The following is a 14,877-nucleotide window of genomic DNA, read 5'->3' on the forward strand; positions in this document are numbered from 1 at the left end:
TCAGGCAATCCTCTCACCTCAGCCTCCCAAAGTGCTGGGCTTATAGGCATGAACCACTGCTCCTGGCCTATGTATTCAACTTTTATTTTAAGATCCCACATGCAGTATTTTCTTATTCTTTCTATGTCTAAGAGAAACAAGATTATACATAAAAAAACAAAGCAAATAAACAATACTCAGAAGCTTCAAAAAAAAGGGAAATAATTGATAATGTTTTAAGATGCCCATTTTAGCCGGGCTTGGTGGCTCAGCCTGTAATCCCACGCCTTGGGAGGTGGAAGTGAGTGGATTGCCTGAGTCCACGGGTTCGAGACCTGCCTGGGCAACTTGGCGAGACCTCATCTCTACAATAAATTTAAAAAATCAGCCGGGCATGGTAGCGTGTGCCTGTAATTCTGGCTACTCGGAAGGCTGAGGCAGAAGGATCGTCGGAGCCCAGCAGGTCGAGGCTGCAGTGGCCGGGAGTGGCCACTGCACTCCAGTCTGGGTGACAGTGAGACTCCAACTCAAAAAAAAAATGCCCATTTTACATTTCAGTGATAGTAAATTACTGAGTTTTGAATCTGGCTTGATAAAAGATTTGAAGTCCCCGAACACAGACACTTTGCATTTCTCGTTCTTGTTCGCTACTCTGTACTCATGTACTGGGTAGTTAGTTTAGTACCTGGGTCAAGGCTGTTGCTAAACAAATACATATTGAATAAAAAACCTAATGTCCTTTTGTTTTTTTGGAAAGAAACTTGGTTAATATGAGGGTTTGATGTATCCTTGACAGACTTGTGATTCATGTACCAAGTATGAGAAACACTAGCAAACAGAAGTGTCACTAAAATGAAGAATTTTCATAGTAAAATACATTACTATACTATTATGAGCATGTTCATGGACATGTCCTACTCTCTCCAATTCCCAACAGAGATAAAAACAGCATGAGGAGGGAGAACCTGACTAGCATGTCCGAGTTCCTCCTCCTGGGGCTCTCCATCCAGCCAGAGCAGCAAGGCATGTTCTTTGCCCTGTTTCTGGGCGTGTACCTGACCACAGTGCTGGCGAACCTGCTCATCATGCTGCTCATCCGGCTGGACTCTCGCTTCCACACCCCCATGTACTTCTTTCTCAGCCATTTGGCCTTCTCTGATATTTCCCTTTCATCTACCACAGTTCCCAAAATGTTGATGAATATGCAAGCTCAGCAACAATCCATCTCTTATGTGGGGTGCGTTTCTCAGATGTATTTTTTTGTACTTTTTGGCTGTCTTGACAATTTTCTTCTTGCAGTGATGGCATACGACAGGTATGTGGCTATTTGTCACCCACTGAGCTATATCATTGTCATGCGGGAGGAACTGTGTATCTGGTTAGTAGGCGGGTCTTGGTTTTTCTGTTGTGTCCATGCCCTGCTGCACACCCTCCTCTTGGTCCAACTTTCCTTCTGTGCTGATAATACCATCTTCCATTTCTTCTGTGACCTTACTGCCCTCCTGAAGCTAAGCTGCTCAGACATCTCCCTCAATAAGCTGGTCATCTTTACTGAGGGAGGAATGCTTTTTATCCTGCCTTTGAGTAGTATCTTGGGCTCTTATATCCGTATAGGAACCAGTGTCCTAAAGGGCCCCTCTGCTAAAAGATTCCTTAAAATATTTTCTACCTGTGGCTCCCATCTCTTTGTGGTGTCTTTATACTATGGAACACTTGCAGGTGTTTACTTCTTCTCTTCATTACGGAACTCCAGTGACAAGGACATCATTGCTTCTGTCATTTATACAATAGTTACTCCCATGCTGAACCCCTTCATCTATAGCCTGAGGAACAGAGATATAAAAGAGGCTCTAGAAATATTTGTCAAAAGGGTTAACTTTTTAAAGTGACAATCATTAAATCCTCTTATTTCAGTTATGAACACTGTGAGATTTATCTCCTAAAATTATTGTATGGTTGTTAACTCCACATAGTTTAAAAATAATATGTATTCTATGTGCAGCGTTCTTAACATATCAATTAGATGACGTTTATTACTTTGTCTGTTAGATCTTCTTTATTGTTAGTCAACTTTCGTCTTCTTTTTCATCACCTCTTATAAGATATGTGCAAAATCTTATGCAAAATATGTTGCATTATTGTAAATGAGTATCTGTCTTTTTCTCCTTTGAGATATATCAACTTTTCCTTACATACATATTTTAAATTATGTTGAGGACACATAGATTTAGCATTATGATCTACTCCTGGTGGACCAACTCTTTTTAAGGAGTGGTGTGCTGATGCTGGCTGGCATTGACTTCAAGTTGATTGTGTACATCTCTCTTCAAGTCCATGGTTAGTGACATTTAATTGGTAACTTGAAATTGGCCATAATGGGAATAATTGTACTATGGAAATTGGCAAAAGTTTCTCCATTACAGAAAGTCATTTGTTATTTATTTAGTTGCACACCATTTCATTTAAAATTAGGAAATATTTCTCTTAATTTTTGTTCATGACTCCTACCTTAACTCTCATCTACTTCTGAGATTAGTACAAACATACCAACTTTTTTTTCATTAGTGTTTGCATGGTATTTTTTTTCTGTCATTTTACATTAAACTTTTCTATGTCCATATGTATGTTATGTGCTCATTGTAAATAGTGTAAAGTTGAGTTTGTTCTTTTTTCTGTAGATTGACAATCATTACTTTTCTGAAAAATGTGATCTATTCATATTTAATGTAATGATGATATATTTTAATCTACATTTTCCATATTTTTATGGTTTCTATTTGAGACATGAGTTTCATATTTTTCTTTTCCCCTTTCTCCATTTTAATTAATTAAATATGTATTTTTGTTACTCCATTTCCTCATTAATTTTTAATCATACATTGTTATTATTTTACTATTCTTTTTTTGTGCTTTGTGTACAGATTACTTCTTGATTTCTTTTACAAATTTTATTATTGAGGCATAATATACATAGCACAAAATCTACCACTTTAAGCATTTGAGGTGTACAGTTCAATGGCATTTAATACAGTCATGATATGCAACCACCACCTCTATCTCATTGCAGAACCCCCGAAAAAACTATGCATCTACTAAGTCATTCTCATTTTTCCCTTCCCCAACCCCTACCAAACATTAACATTAAATTGTTTCTGTCTCTGTGAACTTATTTATTCTGGATATTTCATATAAATAAATCTCTAAAATATGTGAGCCTTTCATTCCTTGCTTCTTTCTCTTTACATAGTGTTTTTTTTTATATAGGCATCCATTGATGGCCACTAAGGTTATTTCCACCTTTTGGCTATTGTTAATAGTGCTGTTATGAACATTTGATTGTAAATTTTTGTTTGAACAACTGTTTTCAGTTCTTTTGGGTATACATCTGGAGGTGGGATTGTTAGTTCATTTGGCATTTCTGTTTAATTTATTGAGGAACAGTCAAACTATTTTCCACAGTGTCTGTATTGTGTCTACTACATTCCCATTGGCAATGTGCAAGTGTTCTAATTTCTTCATATTTTTACCAATATTTTTTATTTTTCACTTCATTCATAGCCATCTTGGTATCTCATTGTCATTTTGATTTGCATTTTCCTAATGACTAATGACATTAAGCATCTTTTTAATGTGTGTATTTTCCAGTTATAAATTTTCTTTGGAAGGATGGCTATTCATGTTCTTTGCCTATTAAAGTATTTTTTTTGTCTTTTATTGTTGAGTTATAAGAGCTTTTTGTATATTCTGTGTACCATATCCTTACCATTTCTACCAGTCTGTGGGTGTTTTCACTCTCATGATATTGTCCTTTGATACAAAAATTTTTTAGTTTTGATAAAGTCTACTTTATCTATTTTTTCTTTTGTGACTTATGCTTTTGTTGTCATATCTAAGAAACCATGGCAAATTCAAGGTGATAGAAATGTATTCTTATGTTTTTTTCTAACAGTTTTATAGTTTTCAATCTAATATTAGGTTTTTAGTTCACTTTGAATTAAATTTGTATATGGTGTGAAGTAAGGGTTCAACTTTATTCCTTTCTCTGTGCCTACCCAGTTGCCCCAGCACCATTTGTTGAAGAGACTATTCTTTCCCCATGGTCTGGGCAGTCTGGTTGGCAATCAGTTGACCATAAATGTATGGGTTTATTTCTGAACTCACCATCCATTCAATCGATCCAGTAATCTATTCTTATAGCAGTATCATACTACTATATGACTAAGGCTTTGTACTGTATTTGGACATCAGGAGGTGTTTTTGTTCTCATTTTTCAAGATTGTTTTCACCAGGAAGATGAGTCTGGGGATGAAGATATATGGGAAATTAGGGCTGTGTAAAGCACCTGCAAATATTACAGATCTAGAGGGCTGCATAAATGCTCAGAGATAAATACATGCTTAAACAGATCTAAAGAGGCTCTATCCCTTTAGTTATGGCTAATCTCTAGGAATCATGCAAGCAGTGAGGGAAGGACAAGAGAGAACTGCCTAGGTAAGCACCAAATGAGTGCTCCAACAATTTTTTCTCTTTTTTTCATCTTATTTCCTTTTCTTCTTGGATCCAGGAGGTTAGGAAAATATTTGTTAAATTACTAGATGACCACCAAGGTAACAGAACCTGTAGTGACCACAGCACACACACAAATAATACAGTCTTTATAAAAATAGTTTAGAAAACTCACTATTCAAAGAAACAACAACTACTCACAATTAGCAACAACAATGCTGGAGAATAGAGGATAATTTGGTTTCCAGAGCTAGCACGTTATCATATGAAAAATACTCAACTTTTAACAAAAATTATGAGACACATCAAAACAAATAAACAAACAAACCCAAAGATGAAACTGGCCCATTTACAGGAAAATAAATAAAGAAACCAACAGAAATTTTGCTGGAGAAAGCCCAGATATTGAAACTACTAGTGAAATATTTAAAAATCAACTTTACAGTAGCCAGAAACTACCAGGGGTGGGAAGGGGGGCACAAAACATTAATAAGCATACCTGTTTCAAACCAGGTGAAGTGGGAACCAAATGGAGGCCCAAACTTTATCTGTACGATGACCACTTATATACTTAATCCTGAATTGTACCTCACATCATTAAAAAAAGTCAACTTTAAAAAACATAGACAAAGAACGAAGGAAACTATGCACAAAGAATGAAAGGCAGCCAGGAGAACAATGTATTACCAAACAGACTATCAATAAAGGGATAGAAATTACAAAAAGAAGTCAAAGAGATATTTTACAATTGAGTAATACATCTTTCTTCCTTGACTTATTAGTGTCTAATGCAAGTTATTACATTTACCTCATTAAAAACAATGCTAAAACCATAGAACACTCTATTTCTATTAAGCCCTTTCTTATAGTTTGCTTTGTTGTTTTTATGCATTTTAATTTCACTTATAACTAAAACTCCACAATACATAACTGGAACTGTGCAGTCAGTATTTATTTATTTTATTGCTATCTTTACTATTTCTGCTTTTTTCTTTTCTTTTCTTTTTTAGTGAGAAAGCAGGATTTAGCGAGAGGACAGAAAAGCTCCCACAGTGGGAGAGGACCCCAGGGGGTTGCCCTATTTTTTTCATATTCTATTGCATCTTCTTGTTTCTGCTGGGACCATTTCCCCTTTGCCCGAAGAAATTTCATGATTTTATTTTATTTTAGATTCAGGGAGTACAAGTGCATGTTTGCCACACGGACATATTGCATAGTGGTGGTGGTTGGGTTTCAGGTTATCCATTCCCCAGACAGTGAACATTATACCCAGCAGATAACTCTGAACCCTCCTACCTGTCTGCCCCCTTTTAGTGTCCCCAATACCTAATATTTCCATATTTGTGGTCATTTAGCTTCCACATATAAGTAAGAACACGTGTTGTTTGTTTTTTGTTTCTAAGTTAGTTCACATACGGTGATGTTCTCTAGTTCCATCCATGTTGTTACAAAATAAATGATTTCATTCTTTTTATGTGTAGTATTCCATGGTACATATATACCATATTTTCCTTATCCAGTCAATTGTTGATGGGCACTTAGGTTGGCTCCTTGATTTTGTTATTGTGACTAGTGCTGCAATGAACATACAAGTACAGTTATCTTTTTTATATAAAGGTTTTTTTCCTTTGGATAGATACATAGTGGTGGGAATACTGAGTCAAATGTAGTTCTATTTATAGTTCTTTGAGAATTATCTATACTGTTTTTCATAGAGGTTGAGCTAGTTTACAGTCTCACCAACAATATGTGAGCATTTCATTTTCTCTACATTTGGTTCAACATCTGTTGTTTCTTGACTTTTTAATAATAGTCATTCTGACTGGTATAAGATATCTCACTGCGGTTTTAATTTGCATTTCTCTGAAGGTTAGTGATGTTGAATTTTTTTTAAAGATTTTTATTTTTATTTTATTTTCATTTTTTTGAGTTGGAGTCTCACTCTGTCATCCAGACTGGAGTGCAGTGGCCGCTCCCGGCCACCGCAGCTTCGACCTGCTGGGCTCCGGCGATCCTTCCGCCTCAGCCTTCCCAGTAGCTGGAATTACAGGCATGTGCTACCACGTCCGGCTAATTTTTGATTTATTGTAGAGATGAGGTCTCGCTGCCCAGGCGGGTCTCAAACCCGCGGGCTCAGGCAATCCACTCACCTCAGCCTCCCAAAGGCGCGGGATTACAGGCTGAGCCACCGAGCCGGCTGAATATTTCTAAATACATTTGTTGGCTGCATGTGAGTATTCTTTTGGGAAGTGTCTATTCGTGTCCTTTACTCACTTTTTGATGGTGTTGTATTTTTCATGTAGAGTTGTTCAAGTTACCTGTAGATTTTGAATATTTGTCCTTTGTCTGAGGCATGATTTGCAAATATTTTCTCCCATTCTGTAGACTTTCTGTTCATTCTGTTGGTTATTTCTTTTGCTATGCAGAAGCTTTTTAGTTTAATTGAGCCCAATTTGTTTACTTTGTTTTTTTCACAATTGCTTTTAGAGGTCTTTGTCATAAATTCTATGCCTAGGCCGTTGTCCATAAGAGTTTTTTCCTAAACTTTATTCTAGAATTTTTATAGTTTCAGGTCTTACAATTACGCCTTTAATCCATATTGAGTTAATTTTTTGTATATGGTAAGAGGTAATGGTCTAGTTTCATTCTTCCACATATGGCTAGATAGTTTTCCCAGCACCGTTTATTAAATAGGGCATTTTCCCCCCATTGTTTATTTTTGTTGGTTTTGTTGAAGATCAGTTGGTTGTGGGTAGGTGGTTTTATTTCTGGGTTCTTTATTCTGATCCCTAGATCTGTTGATTCTTGTAACAGTAGCATGCTGTTTTAGTTACTATAGCCTCATGGTATAATTTGAAGTTTGGTAGTGTGATGCCTCTGCATTTGTTCTTTTTACATAGAATTGCTTTGGCTATTTGGGCTCTTTTTTGTTTCCATATAAACTTTAGGATTGTTTTTTCTAGTTCTGTGAAAAATGACGTTGGTATTTTGATAAGGACTGAAATTTCTTTAATATTAAGGTAGGTATGTTGATGACAACTTATTTCATAAACATTCTTTCAAATAAATGTCTTCATTTATATTTGTTTGGAAGAATACTTTCAGTGGTTTTAGTTTATTTCCTTAAAAACGTTATTCTATTGTCTTCTGGATTCTATTTTTTATGTTGAGATGCCAGCTGTTTGAATGAATGTGTGCAATTTGTGTTTTTCTTTCAGCAACTTCAAATATTTTTGTCTTTGATTTTCAGTAGTTGGACTATGGTGTGCTAAAGTATAGTTTTTTGTATATTTATCATGAGTCTACAAAGATTTTTGCTTATGTGAAGAGCTGTTTTTGTTCATTTTTGGAAAGTTCTCAGCCATTTTATCATAAAAGATTATTTCTAGCCTAGTTTTTTTCTTTTCTTTTTCTGAATTTCAATTACATGTATTTTCTACTTTTTGAATATGTTCCAAAATATCTTATGCTCTTTTGGGCATTTCAAACTTTTCTTTCTCTCAATATTCTTTAATTTGTTTGTTTTTTAGAAATTTGTCTTCCAGTTCAAAAATCCTTTCTCCACAGTATTGTATCAGTTAGGGACCAATAAGAAGAGAGACATCATCATGCAGTATATTCAACAAGGAAAGTTCATGTTAAGAAATAATGTGGAATTATAGTAGCATGGGATTAGATAGAAAGAAATAAGGGGAACTCTACAGAATACAGCAATAAAAATATATGAAGCAGAAACTCTCCCTAGGGCTGAGCTAGCACATCCAAAGAGAAGGCTGTCTTCCAAAGGTTAAGACACAGAGCTTATTGAAGAGGACATGGTTGTGGTGCAATTAATGGCAATGAAGCTACTGTGGTGCATGCTAGGTAAAATTTCAGAAAATTGACCCTATTGAGCTTGCTGGAAATATATCCTCTAGAATAGCTTTTTACACCTGAATGAGAAAAGCCTGATAAGTGGGACCAAAAACTAGATGCTGCAGATGGATTTAATGGAAAACTATATAAAACAGTAAAAGGTTTCATGAATGGGCAGGCACATCAAAAGAAAATATGCGAAGTGAACCAAAGAATAGAATATGTAGAAAAAAATTATGTAAAAATATTGAAATATAGATGAAAGCTTAATAATGCATTTATTATTTCCAGAAGAAGATTCTAGAAGGAGAAAGAGGAAGAAAGGGAAAATAAATAGCGAATTCTTAACAATTCTACAACTGATGAAAAGCACCAGGTGAGAAGTTCAAGAAAGAAAAACCAAAGCATTATGCAAATAAGAAAACTACAAAAAATTACTTCAGAGTATAATTACTGAATTCTAAAAATAAAGGAAAGCTCTTAAGCACCAGATTTAAAAAGCACATAATATTAAAATAAGACACAATAAGAACCTGATAAAATGTGTAAAAAAACCTAAATAGGCATTTCTCAAAATAAAACATTCAAATTCCCAACAGGTATATGAAAAAATGCTCAGAATCCTTTTTCATCAGGATAATGCAAATTAATACCACAATGAGATATCACCTCACACCTGTTAAAATGGTTGTTGTACAAAAGACAAAAGATAGCAAGTGTTGGTAAGGGTGTGGAGAAGAGGGAACTCTTGTATACTCTTGGTGGAAATGTAGATTAGTACCAGCCATTATTAAAAAACAGTATGGATATTCCCCACATATTAGAAGTAGAACTGACATATGACCACTTCTGGGTAAATAGTCAATACAATGAAATCAATAACTTGAAGAGATATTTGCACTCCCATGTTCACTGCAGCATTATTTGCAGTAGCCATGATAAGGAATCAAACTAAGAGCTCATAATGAATAAATGGATAAAGAAAATGTTATCTATCTATCTATCTACCATCTATCATCTATGTATCTATGGATATTACTCAGTCTTACAAAAGAAGTCAATCTCATCATTATGGCAACATGGATAAACTTGAAAGACATTATGCTGTGTGAAATAAACCAGACATAGAAAGTAAAAAATGATATAATCTCATTTATATGTAGAATCTAAAAATGTCAGACTCATAAAAGCAAGCAGAGAACAGAATGGTGGTTACTAGGGGCTAGAGGTTGAAGAAAATGAGAAGATGTTAGTAAAGAGTATAAAGTTTCATTAGTTCTGCAGACCTAATGTATAGCATAGTGATTATAGTTAATAACTAGTATTATAAACTTGAAATTTTCTAAATATATCTCAAATGTTCTCACCATACACACACATAAATGACTACTATGTGAAGTAATGAATATTTAATTAGCTTGATTGTCATAATTGCTTCACAGTGTATATATATCTCAAAACACCATGTTGTACATTGTAAATATACATTGTAAATATACATTGCAATTATACCACAATAAAGTTGGGAAAAGATGAATATACATGAACAAAAGGAAAAAAAGCCATAATAAGAATGAACCATGATTTTTAAAGAATACCAGCAAGAAAAACTCAATAGAAACCAGAAGACAAAGATGATATTTTCATAAAAACTAAAAATAATTTATAATCTAGAATACTATATTAAGAAATGTGTCATTAAAAAAATGGTAAAATAAAGACATTTTCGGAAATAAACCCCAACAGACAGATACTGCAAGAAATAACAAGAAACATATTTAGACAAAATTAAAAATAACTGCAGGAGAAGAGAAACTTTAAAATTTTTAAACAAGCAAAAAACAATAAAAAGATGAATTAGGTTAGTAAATATTAAAATAAACATTGATCAAACTAAACATCATCAATAATAACAATGTTTCATGGAATACATGAAACTAGAAAAGAGGAAGTCAAATTATCTCTGTTCATTGATAATGTGATTTTATGCCTAGAAAACTTTAAAAATTTTACAAAAACTCTTAGATTTGAAAAATGAATTCAGTGAAGTTTATAGATACAAAAGCAACATATAAAAATCAGTAGTAGCCGGGCTTGGTGGCTCAGCCTGTAATCCCACGCCTTTGGGAGGCTGAGTTGAGTGGATTGCCTGAGCCTGCGTGTTCCAGACCTGCCTGGGCAGCGAGACCTCATCTCTACAATAAATCAAAAAATCAGCCGGCCGTGGTAGCGCATGCCTGTAATTCTGGTTACTTGGAAGGCTGAGGCGGAAGGATCGCCGGAGCCCAGCAGGTCAAGGCTGCGGTGGCCGGGGGTGGCCACTGCACTCCAGTCTGGGCGACAGAATGAGACCCCAACAACAACAAAAAATAAAATAAATAAAAATAAAAATAAAAAATAAAAATCAGTAGTGTTTCTATACACCAATAACAATCAAGCCAAAAAACAAATCACGAAGGCAATCCCATTTACAATAGCTACAAAAAATACCTAGAATTATATTAACCAAGGAGGTGGAGATTTCTATAAGGAGAATTGCAAAACACTGATGAGATTGACACAAACAAAGGGAAAAAAATCTCATGTTTATGAATCTGAATCATGCTTTCCAAAGCAATCTACAGAGTTAATGTGATTTTATCAAAATGTCAATAACTTTTTTCATAGAATTAGATAAAACAACCTTAAAATTCATATGCAACTGAAAAAGAGACAGAATAACCAAAGCAATTCTAAGCAAAAAGAATAAAGCTGGAGGGATCACATTACCTGACCTCAAATTATACTGCAGGGTTATAATAATAAAAGCAGCATGATACTGGTATAATATACACATCAATCAATGGAACAGAATAGAGAACTCAGAAATAAAGTCACATATTTACAACCAACTGATCTTTGACAAAGTCAACAAGTTCACATGTTGGGGAAAGAATACTCTGAAAATACAATGAAAAATAAATGGTGTTGGGAAAATTAGATTGCCACATATAGAAGAATGAAACTGGATGCCTATTCTCATCATATACAAAAGTCAACTCAAGATGGATCAATGACTTGAATGTGAGACCTGAAATTATAAAATACTAAAAGAAAACCTAGGCGAAACTCTATGGACATTGGTCTAGGCAAATAATTCATAACTGCGACCTCAAAAGCAAATGAAGGAAAAACAAAAATAGATAAATGGGCCTTAATGTAAAAAATTTTGTACAGCTAAATAAATAGTCAATAAAGTAAACAGCAACTTGCAGAATGGGAGAAAATATATGCCAACTATGCATCTGATAGGTGACAGATACGCAGAATTTACAAGAGACTCAAACAGCTTAACAACAACAAAAACAAATAACATAATTAAAAAGTGGGAAAAGGACATGAATAGACATTTTGCAAATGAAGACATACAAATGGACAACAAACAGTGAAAAAATGCTCAACATCACTAAATGTCAGAAAGATGCAAATTGAAACCACTGTGAGATAGCATATTACATCAGTCACAAAGGCTATTATCAAAAACAAGCAAACAAAATAATAGAAGTTGGTGAGGATGTGGAGGAGAAAGGAACACTTAATGAAGATGCAAACTGGTACAACTTCTATGGGTAACACTATGGAGATTTCTCAAGAACTACCATTTAATTCAAAAATCCCACTACTGGGTATCTATCCAAAGAAAAGGAAATCATTTTATCAAAAAGATACCAGCATTTATATGTTAATAGTAGTAGCACAATTCATAATAGCAAAGACATAGAATCAACCTAAGTGTCCATCAATGAATAACTGGGTAAAGTAAATGTGATTATATATTATATATATATAAAAATAAGTACATATATGCACATACATCTATGGAATACTATTCAGCCATAAAAAGAATAAAATCATGCCTTTTGCAGCAATGTAAATGCAACTTGCCATTGTCTCAAGTGAAATATCTCAGAAACAGGAAGTCAAATACAACATGCTATCACTTATAAATAATGTGTACACGTGGACATAGATGTGGAATAATAGACATTGGAGATTTGGAAGGGTAGGAGGGTGGAAGGAGGGTGAGGATTAAGACATTACTTAATGGACACACATACATTATTCAGATGATGGTTACACTAAAAGCCCAGACTTCACTAAGCAATGTATTTATGTAACTAAACTGCACTTGTACCCCTTAAATTTACACAAAAAACTCTCCCAACAAATAAAAGCCAGGACCTGACCTGATGGCTTAATTGGTGAGTTCTATCAAAGATTTAAGAAAAGTGAACACAAATTGACCACTTACAAAAAAAATTGAAAAGAGGAAGCACTTCCAAACTTACTTTATGAGGCCACCATTACCCTAATATAAAACCAGACACACTCTACAAGAAAAGAAAACTACAGGCCAATATCTCTGATGAACATAGATGCAAAAATCTTCAACACAATACAGGCAAACAATTCAAATGTATGTTAAAATGATTGGACACCATGATCAAGTGGGATTAATCCCTGGCATAAAGGATAGTCCAATGTAAGCAAGCCAATTAATGTGATATGCCACATTATCAGACTAATGAAGAAAAAACATGATTATCTCAACAGATGCAGAAAAACCATTTGACAAAATTCAATGCCTTTTTTGTGGTATTGAAAGTAGGTATAGAAGGAAAACTGTACCTCAACAAGCAAGTTATTGAAGAAATATACCTCAATATATTAAAGAGCCTACAGTTGTCCCTTGGTATTCATGGGCGATTGGTCCCAGAACACCTCACAGATGCCAGAATCCATGAATGCTCTCAAATCCATTATATAAATTAATATAGTATGCATGTATAACATATGCACATCTTTTCATATATTTTAAATCACCTCTATATTACTTGTAATACTTAATACAATGTAAATGCTATGTAAATAGTTGCTATACCATACTGTTTATAGAACAATGACCAGAAAAACATCTGCACATGTTCAGTACAGGTGCAGCAACCAATCTTTAAAAAAAATTTTTTTTTGAATTCATGGTTTATTGAGTTCATGCATGAAGAACCCATGGATACAGAGGGCCAACTGTATATAAAAAGCCCAGAGAAAACAGCCTACTCAATGGTGAAAAGCTAATAGTTTTTTTCTCTAACATTAGGAAGAAGGCAAGAATGCCCATTTTCGCCACTTATATTTGACATAAAATTGGAAGTCCTATCCAGAGCAATTAGGCAAAAAAAAAAAAAAGGGATAAAATACAAAAGGAAGAAGTAAAATTATCTCTGAAGATAATAAAGTCTTATATGCTGAAGACTGTAGAGGCTCTACAGAAAAAATATTAGAGCTAATAAACAAATTTAGTAAAGTTGCATGATACAAAATCAATATACAAAAATCAGTTGTGTTTCTATACACTAACAACAAAATAGTCAAAAAAAGAGATTAAGAAAACAATCCCATTACAGTAGAATCAAGAGGAATAAATACTTAGAAATAAAATTAACCAAAGAGGTAAAAGACTTAAAAACTACAAAACACTGGTGAAAGATAGAAGAAACAAATAAATGAAAAGGTATCTCATGTTCATGGACTAAAATACTTATTGCTAAAATGTACATACTACCCAAAGTAATCTACAGCTTCAGTACTATTCTCATCAAAACCCAATGACATTTTTTATGGAAATAGAAAAACAATTCTAAAATTCATATGAAAACATAACAAATCAAGGAGAGCCTGAGTAGCATTAAGAAAAAAGAACAAAGTTAGAAGGATCACACATTCTGATTTCAAAATATATTAAAAGGTTAAATTAATTAAAAGAGTATGTAAGTTAATGGAGCATAATAGCCCACAATTAAACCCAAACACATATGGTTAACTTATAGTCAAGAAAGGTGCCAAAAATACAAATGAGAAAAAGGTAGTCTCTTCAACAAATGGTGTTGAGAAAAATGGTTATTCACCCCATCTTATTCCATACACAAAAATAAACCGAAAGTGTGTTAAACTTGAATATAAGAACTGAAACAAAAAAAATCCTGCAAGAAAGTAAGGGAAAGCTCCTTGACATTAGTCTCAGCAATGATTTGTTGACTATGATACCAAAAGCACTACCGATAAAAACAAAAATAGAAAAGTGAGGCTCATCACTGCAGCGCTTGGCCGGATTCTGGCAGCAAGGGCTGTGGAGGGAATACAAGGAGGGAGCTCAGAGGCAGAACCCCACTGGAGAAGCCAAAACAGGCACCCTGCCACCATCTTGAAAACTGGGTGGGAAAGTGCTCTGGCTTGCTTACCACAGAATGACAGACCTGATCTTTGTGACTGGTGGAATAACTACTCAGGGGTTGATTGTGACCCAGAGGGAATATCCCAAAAGCATAAACTCCAGAGGGACAGGACAAGTGCTGTCTCAGGTGCCCCACCCCTACCCTGATTTGGCCAAGAGAGAAAGGGTGTGGCCAGAAAAGGATGAGGAAGACCTCCAAAGAGATCAGTGGTGAGTCTGGGGCTGACCCAACACCCCGTTCCCCAGCAATCCTCTGAATGTCAGAC

The 14,877-nt window shown here is 34.6% G+C and overlaps 1 protein-coding gene across 1 annotated transcript; it reads left to right on the top strand.

Moving 5' to 3' along the window:
* Window positions 1-929: 929 nt before the first annotated feature.
* On the top strand, window positions 930-1,868 carry LOC103266030 (olfactory receptor 1J4-like). The gene has a single exon (XM_008063665.1). The coding sequence runs from the start codon at window positions 930-932 to the stop codon at window positions 1,866-1,868; it is 939 nt and encodes a 312-aa protein (XP_008061856.1).
* Window positions 1,869-14,877: the final 13,009 nt, after the last annotated feature.

This window comes from Carlito syrichta, unplaced genomic scaffold, assembly GCF_000164805.1.
Source record: "Carlito syrichta isolate Samal-C Ts95f unplaced genomic scaffold, Tarsius_syrichta-2.0.1 Scaffold306985, whole genome shotgun sequence".
NCBI lineage: Eukaryota > Metazoa > Chordata > Mammalia > Primates > Tarsiidae > Carlito > Carlito syrichta.

What these genes read in the sequence shown, in the direction of transcription:
- LOC103266030 (XM_008063665.1), top strand. Translation starts at nt 930, where the DNA reads ATGAGGAGGGAGAACCTGACTAGCATGTCCGAGTTCCTCCTCCTGGGG.